Source organism: Somniosus microcephalus, chromosome 3 (genome assembly GCF_052327205.1).
Source record: "Somniosus microcephalus isolate GS21.2 chromosome 3, FLI_Smic_1.0, whole genome shotgun sequence".
NCBI classification, from domain to species: Eukaryota; Metazoa; Chordata; class Chondrichthyes; order Squaliformes; family Somniosidae; genus Somniosus; species Somniosus microcephalus.
In genome coordinates, this window is record NC_140989.1 from 47,867,404 (window position 1) to 47,887,656 (window position 20,253).

The window sequence follows — 20,253 nt, forward strand, 5'->3', positions numbered from 1 at the left end:
GTTTAGGAATGGTGACGGTGTTAAAAACCTAAAGTCACTTGTTGCACATCAGATTACGGGCTGAATAATAACAGTGGCCGTGAATCCAGTGTGGTGATTGAGGATTTGGATCTTGCTTCTGCACATTCTTCTTCTTTACAGCCCTACTACAAAAAAAATTGTAACATTTCAGTGGTCTGAGAACCAGGACCTCTCTACAGGTTTAATGCTGACATATCTTTGAGTACTGTATGTTGAAATTCTGCTATTTTTCTGCTAATAGAGGGCGCTACACTATTGCAACTACAGTATCGGGCCTTTTGGCAAAAATTCAACAGTGTGGGACTATAGTACAAGATTGTTCCTTGTTAACAATCACTCCTACGCCCATCAATGCTCTTAAGAAATTTGGGCTTCTTATCAGATTCTGCACTAATTCTACAAGTTACTTGCTCTTGAGGTTGTGTTGTAGCCACATCTCAACCTAGAAATGATTATTGCTGATATTAGTGGATGAACACTTAACATATTTGCATGACATTCTTATGTGCACTACTTTACTGCAGGCATTAACCCATTTATCAGAAAGAAGATGATCATCATAATACATTTAGTGTTCATCCATCAATAGCAGCAATAGTCATATCTGGGTTTTACAGTCTTTTTTTTTGTCTTTGACCTGTCCTCTGTCAGGTTGGGAGAAGGGGAACATTTCATGTAGTAATTTGAAGTATTGCTGCATAAAGTGTTATGTTCTCTAAGTTTGCCACCACACAGATTTTTTGTTCTTTGCATATTAATACTATAAATCTGATATTTTTACATTGCCTTTCCAAAATTATCTTTAGGAGCAGCGTTTGAGGTACCTGAAACAGCAGGACCATCGGGAGCAACAAGCAGCCGAACAAGAGAAGCTACAAAAGCTTCGTGAGATTGCTGAAGGCCAAGAGGCCAAATTAAAGAATGTACGGACACTTAAAGGACAGGTGGAACAAAACCGACTTAGCAATGGGAAGTTGGGTAAGTCATAACTGTCAAAGGCACCATTACCAACTTTATTGGGGCAGTAATTTTTTTAAAAAACTTGTTCTCTCATGGCCTTCAGTCTACTCCATGTGGTCTGCATTGTAAGGCCCACAGAATATCGATGAACATAGTCTGGTGGCTTGAGTTTCTGAATTGGATCTGGGTTTTCTTCCCCCCCCCCCCCCCCCAACATCTTTTTTAAAAAAAAGCTTCCTTTAACTTAATTCAGTTTTCACTTTCAAATAATTACTTGTCCTCAGAATCTTTCTCCGATGCCCCTGGATGTGACTAGCAAATCTCCTTCGAAACAATATTTTGAGATGTGATGTTCAGTGTATCTTTAAACTGTTGTTACTAAATTACCTTCTGTGTGTACATAAGGTGGTTTGAGTTTCTTTTAAGCAGATTTTCAGTTCATTATTCTTCAGTCACTTTATTTATACTGTGTTTAGTCAGTTTTAGTTCAGATTCTGGGAGATGATTATTGGTGAGCCAGTCCTTGGCATTTATACTGCTGCATCTGTTTCCCTTAAATCTACAAGGGAACCAGGTTATAGCTATGTAAACACCAGGAGCCAGCTCCTGGAATCCAAACTAAAAAGGCCATGAGATAAAAGTGGCTTATAACTTGTTGAAACAAAAGCAGAAAATGCTGGAAACACATAGCAGGTCAGTCAACTCATTCAAAAGAATGGTTTGCACTTGGTATGTTAACTTGTCTGTTCTCTTCACAGATGCTGGCTGACCTGTGTGTGTTTCCAGCATTTTCTGTTTAGCACCTGCAGGATTTTGCTTTTTCCTTACAACTAGTTGAACTCCATTGTTTTTTTGAAAGTGTAAATTTTATGAGGTGAGAGATATTTCCACAGGTATCCCATCAAAAAACTTAATTCATTTTATTGTGATTTAAAAAAAAAAAAAAAAAAAATGTGCTCCAACAGCTGCTGTGTGTCCCTCACCATGATGCAGGCAACAATTATTCATGAGTAACAGCCTTACTTCGAGATGTTTATAATCTGACCAGGCTGGCCATAATATATCCTTCATTCATATGTTGGAATCCAGCAATCTGATTATTTGGCTCGTAAGTCGGAATGCGACATGACTATAATGTTTCAAGTCACACATTCTAAGTTGGTATATGGAGCAGTGTGTGTTAACAGAATTATGTTAATTCTGGAATCCAGGGTGCCTTGGCACATTGGATACAAAACTGGCTTAGTGGCAGAAGGCAGAGGGTGATGGTCGAAGGTTGTTTTTGTGACTGGAAACCTGTGGCCAGTGGGGTACCACAGGGATCGGTGCTGGGTCCCTTGCTGTTTGTGGTCTACATTAATGACTTGGATATGAATGTAAAGGGTATGATCAGTAAATTCGCGGATGATACTAAAATTGGTAGGGTGGTAAATAGCGAGGAGGGTAGCCTCAGTCTGCAGAACGATATAGATGGGTTGGTCAGATGGGCGGAACAGTGGCAAATGGAATTTAACCCGGAAAAGTGCGAGGTGATGCACTTTGGGGGGTCTAACAAGGCAAGGGAATACACAATGAATGGTAAGACCCTAGGCAAGACGGAGGGTCAGAGGGATCTGGGTGTGCAGGTACACAGATCCCTGAAGGCGGCGGAACAGGTGGATAAGGTGGTAAAAAAGGCATATGGGATACTTGCCTTCATTAGCCGAGGCATAGAATATAAGAGCAAGGAGGTTATGATGGAGCTGTATAAAACACTGGTTAGGCCACAGCTGGAATACTGTGTGCAGTTCTGGTCGCCACACTACAGGAAAGATGTGATCGCGTTAGAGAGGGTGCAGAGGAGGTTCACCAGGATGTTACCAGGGCTGGAGCGCTTCAGCTATGAAGAGAGACTGGGCAGATTGGGTTTGTTTTCCTTGGAGCAGAGGAGGCTGAGGGGGGACATGATTGAGGTGTACAAAATTGTGAGGGGCATAGATAGGATGGATGCTGAGGAGCTTTTCCCCTTAGTAGAGGGGTCAATAACTAGGGGGCATAGATTCAAGGTAAAGGGAGGGAGGTTTAGAGGGGATTTGAGAAAGAACTTTTTCACCCAGAGGGTGGTTGGAGTCTGGAACTCACTGCCTGAAAGGGTTGTGGAGGCAGAAACCCTCACAACATTTAAGAAGCATTTGGATGAGCATTTGAAATGCCATAGCATACAAGGCTACGGGCCAAATGCTGGAATATGGGATTAGATTAGACAGGGCTTGATGGCCGGCATGGACACGATGGGCCGAAGGGCCTCTATCTGTGCTGTATTACTCTATGACTCTATGACTCTAATTGTACTGGCAGCGGTACGTATTTTAATTACTCCTTGGTTACCAGTTCCATAATAGAGCCTGTACCTTTTACCCTCTAGGTGTAATAGAAATTGCATCATGCTAATTTGCATTAAGAATAGGTTCTTAGAATTGGTTAACTAATTTGGAGTATTGAAGTCTTTTTGTAATTTGGTGTTCATTTGCTATCCAGTCAAATCACTGGATTGAAACAATCTGAAATTCCCAGTCATGCCCAACAGTCTTGAAATAGTAGGGTTTAACAACGGTCTTGCTAAGTGAGTAGTCTAATCTTGTTCCACCAAAAGTCTGAAATGTCATGCGATTACTTATACATGTCTCCATAAGTGTTCTGTTTGTTTCCCAATTTGTCGTGAAGGAATGAGTCCTCTGATCTGATGGTTGTAGTGATGGCTGAATCTTCCTATAATTCCAGGGTGATCCTGGAGAACAAGAGCAACCACAGACCACATCCTATGCCACAACCACCTCCTCTAAATTCCCTCACCGACACATTCCATCCTTGCCTCTGATACTAATATGTGGAGCTCATTACCTGCCCCCGCCCCCCCCCCCCCCCAAAAAAAGAAAATTAAGGCCATCAGTGTGACTGCCTCCTCTCAACTCAGTCCACAACCACTACGCCTGAAGTTTCGCCGTCATATTTTCAGTCTCCTCTTCGAACTCATCTCCACATAGAAGCTCACCAGCTGCCCTTTCAGTACCCCCTCTTCTACTTAGCTTCTGATTGTCCAACTCCCCTTCTTGCTAGCTGACAACTGCTCCATATCCTCTAGCGTTGTTCCCACCCCCTTCAACATATGCATCCATAGACAATTCATATGTTAAAAAACCACTATTGACTCTTCTATTAGCTTTAACTTCTACTCTATCACCAATTTATCCTTGATGTCCTTGAGTATATTGTTACTTCCCAACTGCATGCTACTTTCCTTCACCAGCATTCTACCAGTCTCTTCTCTCTTCGGCAGTCCCTCGGAACAGAGGATGACTTGCTTCCACATTAAAAATGAGTTTGCAGGAGACTGATGAGTCCAATGCGGGACCTACAGTCTCTGGCACAGGTGGGGCAGACGGTGGTTGAAGGGGTGGGTGGGTGGGGTGCTTGGGTTGACGTGCGCTCTTTGCGCTACGTGCGCTCTTTGCGCTGCCTGCGCTTGGCTTCTGCTTGCTCCCGGCGAAGAGACTCGAGGTGTTCGGCACCTTCCCGGATGCTTCTCCTCCACTTTGTGCGGTCTTGGGCCAGGGATTCCCAGGTGTCGGTGGGGATGTTACACTTTTTCAAGGAGGCTTTGAGGGTGTCCTTGAAGCGTTTCCTCTGCCCACCTGGGGCTCTCTTGCCGTGCCGTAGCTCCGAGTAGAGCGCTTGTTTTGGGAGTCTCGTATCAGGCATGCGGACAATGTGACCCGTCCATCGGAGCTGATTGAGCGTGGTCAGAGCTTCGATGCTGGGGATGTTGGCCTGAGCAAGAACACTGACATTGGTGCGCTTATCCTGCCAATGGATTTGCAGGATCTTGCGGAGGCAGCGTTGGTGGTACCTCTCCAGTGCTTCGAGGTACCTGCTGTACATGGTCCATGTCTCTGAGGCATACAGCAGGGCAGGTATCACTGCTCCCCTGTAGACCATGAGCTTAGTGCCGGGTTTGAGGTCCTGGTCTTCAAACACTCTCTCTTCCTCAGGCGACCGAAGGCTGCACTGGCACACTGAAGGCGGTGTTGGACCTCGTCGTCGACGTCTGCCCTTGTTGACAGTAGGCTCCCGAGGTATGGAAAGTGGTCCACGTTGTCCAGGGCTTTGTCGTGGATTTTGATAATCGGGGGGCAGCACTCTGTGGCGGGGGCAGGTTGGCATTGGACCTTTGTCTTACAGATGTTTAGTGTAAGGCCCATGCTCTTGTATGCTTCGGTGAAGGTGTTTACGATGGTTTGGAGTTCGACCTCCGAATGAGCGCAGACGCAAGCATCGTCTGCGTACTGTAATTCGATGACAGAGGATGGGACGGCCTTGGATCTGGACTGGAGGCGACGGAGGTTGAACAGTTTCCCGTTTGTTCTGTAAATTAGCTCCACTCCAGTGGGGAGCTTACTGAGGGTGAGATGGAGCATTGCAGCAAGGAAGATTGAGAAGAGCATTGGTGCAATGACACAGCCTTGCTTGACCCTGGTTCGTACGTGAATTGGGTCTGTGGTGGAACCATTGGTCAGGATCACGGCTTGCATGTCATCGTGAAGCAGGCGGAGGATAGTGACAAACTTTTGAGGGCAGCCAAATTTGAGGAGGACACTCCATAACCCCTCACGGTTGACAGTGTTGAAGGCCTTTGTGACATCAAAGAAGGCCATGTACAGTGGTTGGTGCTGTTCCCTACATTTCTCTTGTAATTGACGTGCGGTGAAGATCATGTCCATTGTGCACCTTAGTGGGCGGAATCCGCATTGCGACTCTGGGAGGAGCTCTTCAGCCACTGGGAGAAGGCGATTGAGGAGGATTCTTGCGATGACTTTCCCTGTGGCAGATAGCAGGGAAACTCCTCTGTAATTACTGCAATCAGACTTGTCACCTTTCTTGAAGATGGTCACTCAAAGACCCCGCTAAGAAAGCCCGATTCAGCCTGCGCCTCACAAACAACCCGTCGACTCCCAGTGATGCAGAGACAGAGTGCCCACAGCGTCTGGTCTACACTCAAGGCCTCCATAATCAGCACATGTGAAGAGACGATCGGTCACTCAACCAGGAAACACCAAGACTGGTTCGACGAGAATGACCAGGAGATCCAGAAGCTAATAAGCCGCAAGCGCAAGGCATTTCTGATCTGGAAACAGCAACACAACTCGAGAGCAAGAAAGCAGCTCTGCAGAAGCCTGAAGGCATAGGTCCAACAAAAACTCGCGACCTAAAGAACAGATGGTGGGTGGAGAAAGCGCAGGAGATCCAGCAGCTAGCCGACAACCACGATGTGCGTGAATTCTTTAGCGCAGTCAAGACCATCTACGGCCCAAACACCCAAGGCTCTTCCCCACTGCGGGCCAAGAACAGAGAGGTACTCATCAAGGACAGGGAAGCAGTCAGTGCCCGCTGGAAGGAGCACTTTGAAGATCTCCTTAACCACGACTCTGTCTTCGACACGAGTGTCCTCAACTCCATTCCACAGCATGCGACCTGCCACCATCTCAGCACAACCCCAGCCCGGCATGAGGTTGTAAAGGCCACCCGACAACTGAAGAACAAGGCCTCAGGAGCAGATGGAATCCACGCCGAGGCACTCAAGCATGGCGGAGAAGCACTACTGGCGCGAATTCATGAACTCATTTCTCTTATCTGGAAGGAGGAGAGCATGCCAGGGGATCTCGGAGATTCTACCAGTACTTCTCTGTGGTCCACCACATCAGTGATTGCATTGGGATAGATAGGAGAAGAGTTATTCTACACTCATGTCTCAATGCTATTGCTGAAACTCCTCAGTTGGGTTTTTCTCCTGTGCTTGTGCATTCTAGTGTTTCCAGGGCATCATCCTTGGTCCATTCTATTCACTTCCATTCAATCCCTTAGCAATATCAGCCACAAGCAAGGAGTCAGACATGCCATTCTATTCACTTCCATCAATCCTTTGCTGACATTAGCTACAAGTAAGGAGTCAGACATGCTGATGGCAGCCGATACTACCACTCTTATTATCAAATCCAAGGCTGTTGCTGTCCTTCTAATTGCGTACTTGACATCAAATCCTGAATGAGTCAAAATTTCCTTCCATTCAAAATTGGCAAAAACAAATTTATCCTTTTAGGCTCTGCATGGCTTGGGCTCTGAATCCATCAATTTCATCCCAACTGTCCTCTCAGGCTAAATAGAGTAGTCCACAACCGAGGCATTGTCTTCAACTTTGCGCCCAGTTTTTCACTCCACATCCATCTGTCTCAAGACCTCTAGAACATTGCTCAGTTATGCCCTGACCACTGTTAAACCCTAATCCATGATTTCATCACATCAATTATTGACTTCTCCAACACTTTTTTTCGTTAACCTACAACCTTTAAACTTAATATAATCCAGAACACTGCAATTAGGTAACACTTCTACACACAAAGGGTGGTAGAAGTTTGGAACTCTCTTCTGCAAACGGCAATTGATGCTAGACCAATTGTTAATTTTAAATCTGACATTGATATTTTTTTAACCAAAGTTATTAAGGGATATGGGCCAAAGTTAGGTCGCAGAGCAGCCATGATCTCATTGAATGGTGAAACAGGCTCGAGGGGATAAATGCCCTACTCCTGTTCCTATTATTCATATCCCCTCCTGCAGAGTCCCACAAACGAATCATTTCTGTCCTTGCCATGCTCCCCAGGCTCTCTCTCTCCTTGATCTTTTTCATAATTGTTGTGCTAAAAGAACATGTAGATTCCTCAATTTAGCTCAAATCTCATTTTAGCAGAGGATCAGTGCACTCAGATACTTGCTGTGCTGTGACACAAAACTTTGTGCAAAGTTTAGAACTGTTCGCATGTGTTAACATAGAAACATAGAAGATAGGAGCAGGAGTAGGCCATTTGGCCCCTCGAGCCTGCTCCGCCATTCAATGCGATCGTGGCTGATCATCCAAATTCAGTACCCTGTCCCTGCTTTCTCCCCATATCCCTTGATCCCTTTAGCCTTAAGAAATATATCCAACTCCTTCTTGAATATACTTAATGAATTGGCCTCTACTGCCTTGTGTGGTAGAGAATTCCACAGGTTCACCACTCTCTGGGTGAAGAAATTCCTCCTCATCTCTGTCCTAAATGGCTTACCCCTTTTCCTTAGACTGTGACCCCTGGTTCTGGACTCCCCGACCATCGGGAACATCCTTCCTGCATCTAGTCTGTCCAGTCCTGTCAGAATTTTACAAGTTTCAATGAGATCCCCTCTCATTCTTCTAAACTCCAGTGAGTATAAGCCCAATCGACCCAATCTCTCCTCATACGTCATTCCTGCCATCCCAGGTATCAGCCTGGTGAATCTTCGCTGAACTCTTTCCATGGCAAGAACATCTTTCCTCAGATAAGGCGACCAAAACTGCACACAATACTCAAGGTGTGGTCTCACCAAGGCCCTGTACAACTGTTCCTGTACTCAAACCCTCTCGCTACGAAGGCCAACATACCATTTGCCTTCTTAACTGCCTGCTGCACCTGCATGCTTACCTTCAGCGACTGGTGCACAAGGACACCCAGGTCTCGGTGCACTTCCCCTTCTCCCAATCTATTGCCGTTCAGATAATAACCTGCCTCCTTGGTTTTGACACCAAAGTGGATAACCTCACATTTATCCACGTTATACTGCATCTGCCATGCTTCTGCCCAATCACCCAACCTGTCCAAATCATCCTCGAGTTTCTCGGCATTCTCCTCACAGCACACACGCCCATCCAGCTTTCTGTCATCTGCAAACTTGGAGATATTACATCTAGTTCCCTTGTTTAGATCATTTAATATATATTGTGAATAGCTGGGGCCCAAGGACCGATCCCTGTGGTACCCCACTAGTCACTGCCTGCCACTCGGAAAAAGTCCCATTTATTCCAACTCTTTGCTTTCTGTCTGCCAACCAGTTCTCTATCCAAGTCAATACCTTGCCCCCAATCCCATGTGCCTTAACTTTACACGCTAATCTCTTATGCGGGACCTTATCGAAAGCCTTTTGAAAGTCCAAATACACCACATCCACTGGTTCCCCCTTATCTATTTTACGAGTTACATCCTCAAAAAATTCCAGTAGATTAGTCAAGCACGATGTACTTTTTGTAAATCCATGTTGACTTTGTCTGATCCTGTCACTGTTTTCCAAGTGCTCTGCTATTACATCTTTTATAATGTGTAATATATAATACAGTCTGAAGACTGTGTTTATGCACTTGTGTGCGCAAGACATGTGCGTAAAGTACAATACTGATGTAGGTAGCTGGAAAAGAAGTATAAGGGACAATTTAATTTAGGGTTTCTGATAATACACTATTTCTTTAGCAAAGATTTTGTTTCATATCTGTCAGTTTTTTTTATTATAGTACTAGCATCAATTGGTCAGAAGTAGCTTACCATTGGCTGCTGATGCTATTGGGCTGCTATGGGGAAGATGGTTCTGAATAATGTAGCTGAAAGGTTAATAGATAAAGGCGACACCAGATCCCTTGGCATATTGGATCAAGTGTTTGCTTGTATGTACAGTACTGGAAAAATGAAGAGCATATAGTGTAGCTCAATTATTTTTTTATCACAACTGGCCTGCAAGTTAGTCACCAAGCTGTACTTTCATTTCAAATAAGTATATAATTTTTCCTTCAAATTCAAGAGATGGTTCCAGGTTTACCATAATATCTTATACAGGTATGTTGGTTACTTCCAGAAGTGTACCCCCACATTTGTATGTCACAAAGCTTTATGGTGGTAATGTTCACCTTAAAACTGTGTGTCTATTTCTAAGTGATTGAGGTTGAACAAAGTATGAAGAACACAGATTGGGAAGTCCTGCCAAATTGAGGATAAGCATTAAATGATTGGATCCAGCCCACAGGCTTCATTCTTCAGTCATCTCTTCTCTGTTTCACGATAGGTGTACACAGTTCATATTCAATCCAATCAATCATTAACAATTTTTGATTTAATTTCCCATTCATTAATCTTTGTTTATGCCCCACTCTCTTGTATGTAGGTTGAAAATAGTTATGGCTTCAAAGATGATAGAAGGAGGCCATTCGCCCCATCATGCCTGTGCCAGCTCTTTGAAAGAGTTATGTTATTAGTCTCACAGTCCTGCAATTTTTTCCTTTCCAAATATTTATCCAATTCCCTTTTGAAAGTTAATATTGAATCTGCTTCCATCACTTGCTTAAAGTGAAGGTTGCAGCAATATTTGATGGGGTTAAAAAGCTTTGTGACTGTCCTATTCAGTATTTAACCTCTCTCTCTCTGCCCCCCTCTCAATTCAATTCAATTCAAATGCTTTATTGGCATGAAAGTTTACAGGGAACCATATTGCCAAAGCTTACATAACAAAAAGTACAGTTTTCCAACATTCTGTAGGTGTCAAACAATTTTGACCTTCGTTGGGTACATACAATATTAGTTTAAACAGTATTAATTTAAAGTCGTTGAACATCGTTGGGTACATTCAGTATTAATTTTAAACAGTCCTCAGGTTGTGACATGTTGTTACATATTTGGCACCAAGGTATGGTCTGTCTCCTTCTCCCAGGACTAATCTTAATTTTGACAGGTCATCCAATTCTTTGAAATCTGGGGTTGTTAGGATGAGCTTGTCAAATAATATGTTTCTTGTTGTGTTGAATTTTTCGCATTTTAGGACGACATGCATCTCTGTCTCAACCTCGCCGGCCAGACATTGATCACATATTCTATTCTCTCTAGGCTGCCAGGATTTCTTGTATCTTCCTTTTTCAATTGCCAGTTGGTGGTCGCTTAGTCTGTACCTGGTGCGGGTCTGTCTCTGTTTTGTGTCTCTGATGGTCGAGAGATAGTCTGCCAGTTTATATTCTTGTTTTAGGGCCCGGTAACATTCTAATCTGCTTTGGCTTTTGGTTACATTGTTCCAATGTTCCAGGTAGGTTTCTTTGCATTGTTTAATGATTTGGTTCACTCGGATTGGTGTTTGGACGGCAGTGTTGGTCTGGGACTGGTCCGGGTCCGGCTGAGTAGGAGTACTTGGTTTCAGTAGCAGCTGACTCAGGGGACTCTTTTCTGGGTTTAGTTCTTGGGTCTGGAAGGCTTTAAAATGAAGGGTGTCTGGGGAGCTAGATTTGAGGTGATTTAGGAAGTTTAGTGCTCGTTTGTGGATGTTTATTATCAGTGGGTATCTGCCTAGTTCGGCTCTGCATGCATTTGTTGGTGTTTTCCTTTGGGTGCGAAGAATGCTTCGGCAAAATTCTGCATGTAGGGCTTCTATTGTGTGTTTTTCCCATTTAGTGTAGCTATGGTGATTGAGCGGGCCCCATACTTCACTACCATACAGCGCAATGGGCAGGATTATGCTGTCAAATATTTTGAGCCAGATTTTGATTGGGATTTGGATGTTGTAGAATTTTCTTTTTATTGCATATAGGGCTCTTCGGGCTTTTTCTTTTAGTGCATTCACTGCTATGCTGAAGCTCCCTGATGCTGTAATGGTTAGACCAAGGTAAGTGTAGCTCATAGTGTGTCCTATGATGGTATCATTGAGAGTAACCTGGTATTTGTTTTCCTGACATCTGGGCCTTTTTTGAAAAATCATGATGTTGGTTTTCTTTAGATTTACTGTTAGGGCCCAATTTTGGCAGTATTTGTCGAGTAGGTCTAATTGTTGCTGTAATCCCTGTTCTGTGGGAGACAGCAGAACCAGGTCGTCCGCATAGAACAGGGATTTCACTTCTCCATCCAGGAGACAGAGACCCGGTGACTCGCTTTGCTCCAGCATGTCTGCTAATTCATTTATGTATATGTTGAACAGGGTCGGGCTCAAATTGCAGCCCTGCCGGACGCCTCTCCTCTGGGTGAAGAAACCGGTGCGTTTGTCTCCAATTTTGACACTGCATTTATTTTTCAGATAAATCGATTTAATAAGGTCATAGACTTTGCCCCCTATTCCACACTGAAGAAGTTTATAATAGAGCCCTTCGTGCCAGATAGAGTCAAAGGCTTTCTTGAAGTCAATGAAACAAGCGAATATTTTCCCATTTTTTGTTTGGTGTATATGTTTTTCAATGAGAGTGTGAAGGGTATAGATATGGTCGGTGGTGCTCTGTCTCTCTCTCTGTCTCTCTCTCTGTCTCTCTCTCTGTCTCTCTCTCTCTGTCTCTCTCTCTGTCTCTCTCTCTGTCTCTCTCTCTGTCTCTCTCTCTGTCTCTCTCTCTGTCTCTCTCTGTCTCTCTCTCTCTGTCTCTCTGTCTCTCTCTCTCTCTCTCTCTGTCTCTCTCTCTCTCTCTCTCTCTCTCTCTCTCTCTGCCTGTCTCTCTCTCTCTGTCTCTGTCTCTGTCTCGCTCTCTCTCAAATTCAAATTCAAATCGCTTTATTGGCATGCTAAGGTACATCTTATGTTGCCAAAGCATCAAAATACATTTATGGTTGAACACATAAACGCAGTTCTATTCATAGTGTATAAACAGGTATATCCCTGAGTGTAAATATACATTCGCATTGTTTATATATACTCTTTTCTTAGTTTACTGGTTGTCCCTCTGTTCATGGCAAGCTGTAACATAGTGTGCCGCCAGTGTTACACAGCTTCTCTCCTCCCCCAGTAGGAATGGGAGTTTTTGGTTGTCATTCAGAGTTCTGAATTCAGGGCATATTTGTGAGAATTTTTGGTAGAAATTCTCCCTGATGCCCTGATATTTTCCACAGGCTGTGAGGAAGTGCATCTCTGTCTCCACTACTCCCTGACTGCAGTGAGAGCATATCCTGTCTTCTCTTGGCAGCCTGGTCTGCCTGTGTCTGCCTTTTTCGATCGCTAGGCTATGTTTGCTAAGTCTGTACCTTGTCAAGGTTCTTCTCAGTTTGTTATCCTTTACCATGGTCAGGTAATCAGCTATGTTGTATTATAGCAAAATACTGCAGATGTTGGAAATCCGAAATAACAACAGAAAATGCTGGAAAAACTCAGCAAGTCAGGCAACATCCGTGGAGAGAAATTTGAGTTGACGTTTCGGGTTTGACCCTTCTTCAAAACTGGAGAGAAAAGGAACTAGATCGAAGGCAGGGCTGCGATCGGACAAAAGAATAAAAGAACCAAAAGAAGTAAAAGAGATTAGAAGCTAGACGAGATGGTAATAGGCTGTGATTAGGTGTAAAGTGTACTGGCAGGGCAAAAGATAGCTGCCAGGTGTGAGAGAGAAACAAAAGGAAAGGGGGGGGGGGAAAGGAAAGGAGTGGAAAAATATAAGTGAAAATGAAATAGGGGCCGAGGTTATGATCTGAAATTGTTGAACTCAATATTGAGACCGGAAGGCTGCAGAGTGCCTAATCGGAAGATGAGGTGCTGTTCCTCGAGTTTACGTTGAGCTTCCGTGGAACAGTACAAGAGGCCAAGGACGGTGAGGTCCGAGTGGGAATGGAGCGGTGAATTGAAATGACAGGCGACCGGAAGCTCAGGGTCACCCTTACGGACTGAACGGAGGTGTTCCGCAAAGCGGTCACCCAATCTGCGTTTGGTCTCCCCAATGTAGAGGAGACCGCATCGTGAGCAGCGAATACAGTATACTAGATTGCGAGAAGTACAAGTAAATCGCTGTTTCACCTGGAAGGGGTGTTTGGGGCCCTGGACAGTGGGGAGGGGGGAGGTATAGGGGCAGGTGTTACATCTCCTCCGCTTGCACGGGAAGGTGCCAGGCGAAGGGGAAGGGCTGTTTGGGGTGATAGAGGAGTGGACTAGGGTGTCTCGGAGAGAGCGGTCCCTGCGGAATGCTGAAAGGGGAGGGGAGGGGAAGATACGTTTGGTGGTGGGATCACTTTGGAGGTAGCGGAAATGCCGGAGGATGATCCGTTGAATGTGGAGGCTGGTGGGGTGAAAGGTGAGGACAAGGGGAACCCTATCGTGGTTCCGGGAGGGAGGGGCAGGGGTGAGGGCAGAGGTGCGGGAGATAGAACTGACACGGTCGAGGGCGGTGTCAACCACGGTAGAGGGGAATCCTCGGTTGCGGAAAAAGGAAGACATGTCTGAAGCACTGGTGTGGAAGGTGGCATCGTCGGAGCAGATACGGCGGAGGCGGAGAAACTGGGAGAATGGAATAGAGTCCTTACAGGAAGCGGGGTGGGAGGAAGTGTAGTCCAGGTAGCTGTGGGAGTCAGTGGGCTTGTAGTAAATATTGGTCGATAACCTATCCCCAGAGATGGAGACGGAGAAGTCGAGGAAGGGAAGGGAAGAGTCAGAGATGGACCATGTGAAGGTGAGGGAAGGGTGGAAATTGGAGGCAAAGTGAATGAAATTGTCAAGTTCGGGGCGAGAGCAGGAAACGGCACCGATACAGTCATCAATGTATCGGAAAAAGAGGTGAGGGAGGGGACCCGAGTAGGACTGGAACAAAGATTGTTCCACATAGCCCACGAAAAGGCAGGCATAGCTGGGACCCATGCGGGTACCCATGGCAACACCTTTGATTTGGAGGAAATGAGTGGAGTTAAAGGAGAAGTTGTTCAATGTGAGAACAAGTTCAGCCAAGCGGAGGAGGGTGGTGGTGGATGGGGACTGGACGAGCCTCTGTTCAAGGAAGAAGCGGAGTGCCCTCAGGCCATCCGGGTGGGGGATGGAGGTGTAGAGGGATTGTACGTCCATGGTGAAAAGGAAGCGGTTGGGGCCAGGAAACTGGAAACTGTTAAAGTGGCGGAGGGCGTCCGAAGAGTCGCGGATGTAGGTGGGAAGAGACTGGACAAGGGGAGAAAAGATAGAGTCAAGATAGGAAGAAGGGTCAAACCCGAAACGTCAACTCAAATTTCTCTCCACGGATGTTGCCTGACTTACTGAGTTTTTCCAGCATTTTCTGTTGTTATTTCAGCTATGTTGTATTGTCTGTTTAGGGCCAAGTAGCAATTGAGTTTGCTTTGGGTTTTTGTTGTTTCTGCCCAATATGTCAGATATTTTTCCTTTTGCTTAGCGACGATTGTGTTGGGTCGAATTCTTTGTGTTACCCTGTCACTGTCCTGGGGCTGGTTATTGTTAGTAGTTACTTCACTGAGTCCCAGGACTAGTTGACTGAGGGTATTCTTCTTTATGGTCAGCTCTTGGCATTTCAGGGCGTCGTAGTGATAGCATTGGGGGTTGCTCATTTGTAGGTGATTCCAAAATTTGGTGGCTCTTTTTTGGATAGTGATTATTAATGGATATTGGCCTAGTTCCGCCCTGCATGCATTGTTTACTGTTTTCCTTTGAGTCCGGAGGATACTTTTACAGAATTCTGCATGTAGGATCTCAATTGGGTGTTTGTCTCTGTCTCTCTCTCTCTCTGTCTCTCTCTCTCTCTCTCTCTGTCTCTCTCTCTCTCTCTCTCTCTCTCTGTCTCTCTCTCTCTCTCTGTCTCTCTCTCTCTGTCTCTCTCTCTCTGTCTCTCTCTCTCTGTCTCTCTCTCTCTGTCTCTCTCTCTCTGTCTCTCTCTCTCTGTCTCTCTCTCTCTGTCTCTCTGTCTCTGTCTCTGTCTCTCTCTGTCTCTCTCTGTCTCTCTCTCTCTCTCTCTGTCTCTCTCTGTCTCTCTCTCTCTCTCTCTCTCTCTGTCTCTCTCTCCAATTCAATTCCAATTCCAATTCAAATGCTTTATTGGCATGAAAGTTTACAGAGAACCATATTGCCAAAGCTTACATAGCAAAAAGGTACAGTTTTCCAACATTCTGTAGGTGTCAATCGATTTGACATTTGTTGGGTACATACAATATTACTTTGAAACAATATTAATTTTAAACAGTCTGTACTTCATTTGGTACGTTCAATATTAATTTTAAACAGTCTTAATTTTAAACAGTCCTCAGGTTGTGACATGTTGTTACATATTTGGCCCCAAGGTATGGTCTGTCTCCTTCTCCTAGGACTAATCTCAATTTTGACAGGTCATCCAATTCCTTGAAATCTGGGGTTGTTTGGCTTAGCTTGTTGAATAATATGTTTCTTGATGTGTTGAATTTTTCGCATTTTAGGAGGAAATGCATTTCTGTTTCAACCTCGCCAGCCAGACATTGATCGCATATTCTATTCTCTCTAGGCTGCCAGGATTTCTTGTATCTGCCTTTTTCAATTTCCAGTTGGTGGTCGCTTAGTCTGTACCTGGTGAGGGTCTGTCTCTGTTTTGTGTCTCTGATGGTCGTGAGGTAGTCTGCCAGTTTATATTCTCTTTTTAGGGCCCGGTAACATTCTAATCTGCTTTGGCTTTCGGTTATTTTGTTCCAGTGTTCCAGGTAGGTTTCTTTGCATTGTTTAATGATTTGGTTCACTCGGATTGGTGTTTGGACGGCTGTGTTGGTCTGGGGCTGGTCAGGGTCCGGCTGAGTACTTAGTTTCAGTAGCAGCTGACTCAGGGGACTCTTTTCTGGGTTTAGCTCTTGGGTCTGAAAGGCTTTGAAATGAAGGGTGTCTGGGGAGCTAGATTTGAGGTGATTTAGGAAGTTTAGTGCTCGTTTTTGGATGTTTATTATCAGTGGGTATCTGCCTAGTTCGGCTCTGCATGCATTTGTTGGCGTTTTTCTTTGGGTGCGAAGGATGCTTCGGCAGAATTCTGCATGTAGGGCTTCTATTGTGTGTTTTTCCCATTTAGTGTAGCTTTGGTGATTTAGCGGGCCCCATACTTCACTACCGTACAGTGCAATGGGCAGGATTATGCTGTCAAATATTTTGAGCCAGATTTTGATTGGGATTTGGATGTTGTAGAATTTTCTTTTTATTGCATATAGGGCTCTTCGGGCTTTTTCTTTTAGTGCATTCACTGCTATGCTGAAGCTCCCTGATGCTGTAATAGTTAGACCAAGGTAGGTGTAGCTCATAGTGTGTCCTATAGTGGTATCACTGAGGGTAAACTGGTATTTGTTTTCCTGACATCTGGGTCTTTTCTGAAAAATCATGATGTTGGTTTTCTTTAGATTTACTGTTAGAGCCCAATTTTGGCAGTATTTGTCAAGTAGGTCTAGTTGTTGCTGTAATCCCTGTTCTGTGGGAGACAGCAGAACCAGGTCGTCCGCATAGAACAGGGAGTTCACTTCTCCATCCAGGAGACGGAGACCTGGTGACTCGCTTTGCTCCAGCATGTCTGCTAATTCATTTATGTATATGTTGAACAGGGTCGGGCTCAAATTGCAGCCCTGCCGGACGCCTCTTCTCTGGGTGAAGAAATCGGTGCGTTTGTCTCCAATTTTGACCCCGCATTTGTTTTTCAGATACATTGATTTAATAAGGTCATAGACTTTGCCCCCTATTCCACTCTGAAGAAGTTTATAATAGAGCCCTTCGTGCCATATAGAGTCAAAGGCTTTCTTGAAGTCGATGAAACAGGCGAATATTTTCCCATTTTTTGTTTGGTGTATATGTTTTTCAATGAGGGTGTGAAGGGTATAGATATGGTCGGCGGTGCGGTGTTTTGGAAGAAAGCCTATTTGGTTTTTTCTGAGGATATTATGTTTGTTAAGAAAATCAAGTAATCTACTATTTAGAATACTGCAGAATAACTTCCCTAGACAACTGTTGACACAGATGCCGCGGTAGTTATTTGGGTCTGATTTGTTTCCACTTTTATATATGGGGGAGATTAGTCCTTGGCACCAGATATCGGGAAAACAGCCTGAGCGTAATATGATGTTGAATAGTTTGAGTATCGCACCCTGCATCTCCATATTGCTGAACTTGAGCATTTCATTTTTGATGTTGTCTGGGCCACAGGCTTTCTTTAGGTGGAGAGATTTTGTTTTTGTGGCCAGTTCTTTCCATGTGATTGGGGAGTCTAGAGGGTTTTGGTTGTCTTTAATTGTTGCTTCTAATGTGTGGAGTTTTTCTGTGACCTGATGTTGACTTGGGTTTGTTTCGTTTATTGGGATGTCTTTGTAGAGGTTTTCAAAATGTGTTCTCCAGATGTCGCCATCTTGGATTGGTAATGCTTGCAATTGTGTTGTACTCAGGTTATTCCACATTTCCCAGAATTGTTTTGGATTGGTGGAGTTTTCAATTTCTTCGAGTATTTTGTGGGTATAGTTTTGTGTTTTGTTCCTAATGGTGTGTTTATATCTTTTGAGGGTTTCATTGTATCTAGTACATAGGTCCGGATTGTTTGGTTGGCGATGCTTTTGGTTTGATATTTTTCTCAGGTCTTTTCTGGTATTTTTGCATTCGTGGTCAAACCATTTCTTATTTTTATTTTGTCTTTTGTGACGCTTCCTCTTCTGTTTCACAAGGTCGGCTTTTACAGCTGCCTCATGGAAGATCATATTTATATCCTCTATGGCCATGTTTACACCATCTCTGGTGATCTCGTATGGGTTTTCTTTAAATTTTGATATTTTACTTGTGAGATCAGGTGACTTTAGTGCTGTGATGAATTTTTCTCCACTGTCTGGGGCCCATCTGTATGTCTGTTTTATTTTATGGAGCTTACTGGGTTCCTTTTTTGTGTCTGTAGTTTGGGCAGAAAGTTTAAGGTACATATTTATTTGGTTATGGTCTGAGGGGGGATTGCTGCCTGACAGTGAATGAGTTGATATCGCAGGGATCCAGGTCAGTGATTGTATAGTCCACCACACTAGACCCAAGAGTTGAGGAGTATGTGAGTCTCCCTAGGGAGTCCCCTCTGAACCTACCGTTAACTATGTACAGGCCTAAGGCTCGGCAGAGTTGCACTACCTCCCTACCGCTTTTATTTATTTCACGATCAAGGTTGTTCCGATTTGCGATGGCTGGTGTGACATCTAAAGGGGTCTGGCCAAATACATGGTTGTTTCCCTGTGGGTCTATGAAGTCAGGTTCACAACCGGTCCTTGCATTTAGGTCCCCACATATTATCACCTTTCCTTGGGCCTGGAAATGGCTGATTTCCATGTGGAGAGTATCAAATAACTCCTCTTCGAAATATGGCGATTCTATTGGAGGTATGTAGATCGCACATAAGTAAACATCTTTTTTTGCTATTCCTATATTTTTATCTAGTTTTAGCCATACGTGTGATTTCCCCTGTTTTACCGGTGAGATGTGTTTGTCCAGTTCTCCCTTATACCACACCAATATTCTCCCGGAGGTTCTGCCCTTGCGTGTTTTAGTGTTCTTTACTGAGGGCACAATGATTTCATGGTACATTGGAGGACAGTGGGTCGGCACGTCCTTTTGGCACCATGTTTCTGTTAACACAATTATATCAATGTCTTTTATAGCTTTTAGGAATTCAGGGTCTGTACTCTTCATCCCAAAAGTTGAGGAGCGGAGGCCCTGGATATTCCAGCAGCTTATGTGGAAAGAACGCATTTATATAGTTCAATAAAACGAAATAAAATGGACCTATTTTGTGGGATGAGTGTGGAAACACTATTTTCTATAATGCTAAATGATGATTTAGTATAAATTTCATGAGGCATGCACATATATCTATCTAATAATAGTAATAATACTGATAAGATAACAATAATGATAATGATAAATAACAATATTAATAATTTCTCCGGCTTTCTATCAGGCTGTTCAGCATCGTCATGATCTTTCTCAGTTCTTGGTCTACAGTCTGTGGTCTAGAGGGGGGTCTTGGGTCAGGTATAAACACGGTTCTGTTGTCGGTTTTGTAAAGGGGGGTGGGGGACATTGGTGGTCCTGTTTGGGCTCCCAATGGTAGAGGGGGTGGGAGGGCTGCGTCTTTTGGCAGTGTTTATGAGGTTTCTTGCGAAGACCCACATCCGCTGTTTGAGTAGATGTATTTCGTCATAGAGGTCCCTTGTGTTGATGTTTGGATGATGGGCCAGGGAGACGTTGGGGAGGACAGAACATCTCGTGTCGATCTCCCTGTTGGTGTTGTGGATTATATAGGCTGGGGTGTCCTTTCTGGGCAGTAGTGTGGAGATCACGATCCGCGCCTCGGGGAATTCCCTGCTGGCCTTTTCTGCCATCCTGCTCACCGCCCTAGCCGTGCCTTCCTGTAGGGTGCGTAGGTCGTTCGTGCCTGTGTGGATCACAATCCATTTGGGGCTTCCAAGGGATTCTTTGTTCAGGATCTTCATTGCTTGGTCTGTGTTGCTGCACCATTTTTTCAGGACTTGATGGTCTGGGAACAGCCTCTGGGGGTCCAGAAACTTTCCGTTGGAGTCGGTCAGCAGGACCGCCTGAGGGGCTGGTTTTTCAGACTGGGTAACAGTAGTCTGGGTAGGACTCGCCTGGTGGCTGGTTGTTGGCTGGGTTTCTGGGATATGTTGTGTGGCAGGGGCGGGGTTTGGGGCTTTCGGTGTGTCATCGTTTGGG

General features: G+C 44.6%; 1 protein-coding gene across 3 annotated transcripts in view; it reads left to right on the forward strand.

Moving 5' to 3' along the window:
* LOC147121025 (apoptosis-stimulating of p53 protein 2-like) overlaps positions 1-20,253 on the forward strand; it is a 117,822-nt gene that overhangs the window by 52,593 nt on the left and 44,976 nt on the right. For all 3 annotated transcript variants that reach the window (XM_085980326.1, XM_085980329.1, XM_085980327.1), the window contains exon 6: positions 828-999. In XM_085980326.1, the coding sequence (XP_085836452.1) occupies positions 828-999 (172 nt within the window). The remainder of the gene's footprint in view (positions 1-827; positions 1,000-20,253) is intronic.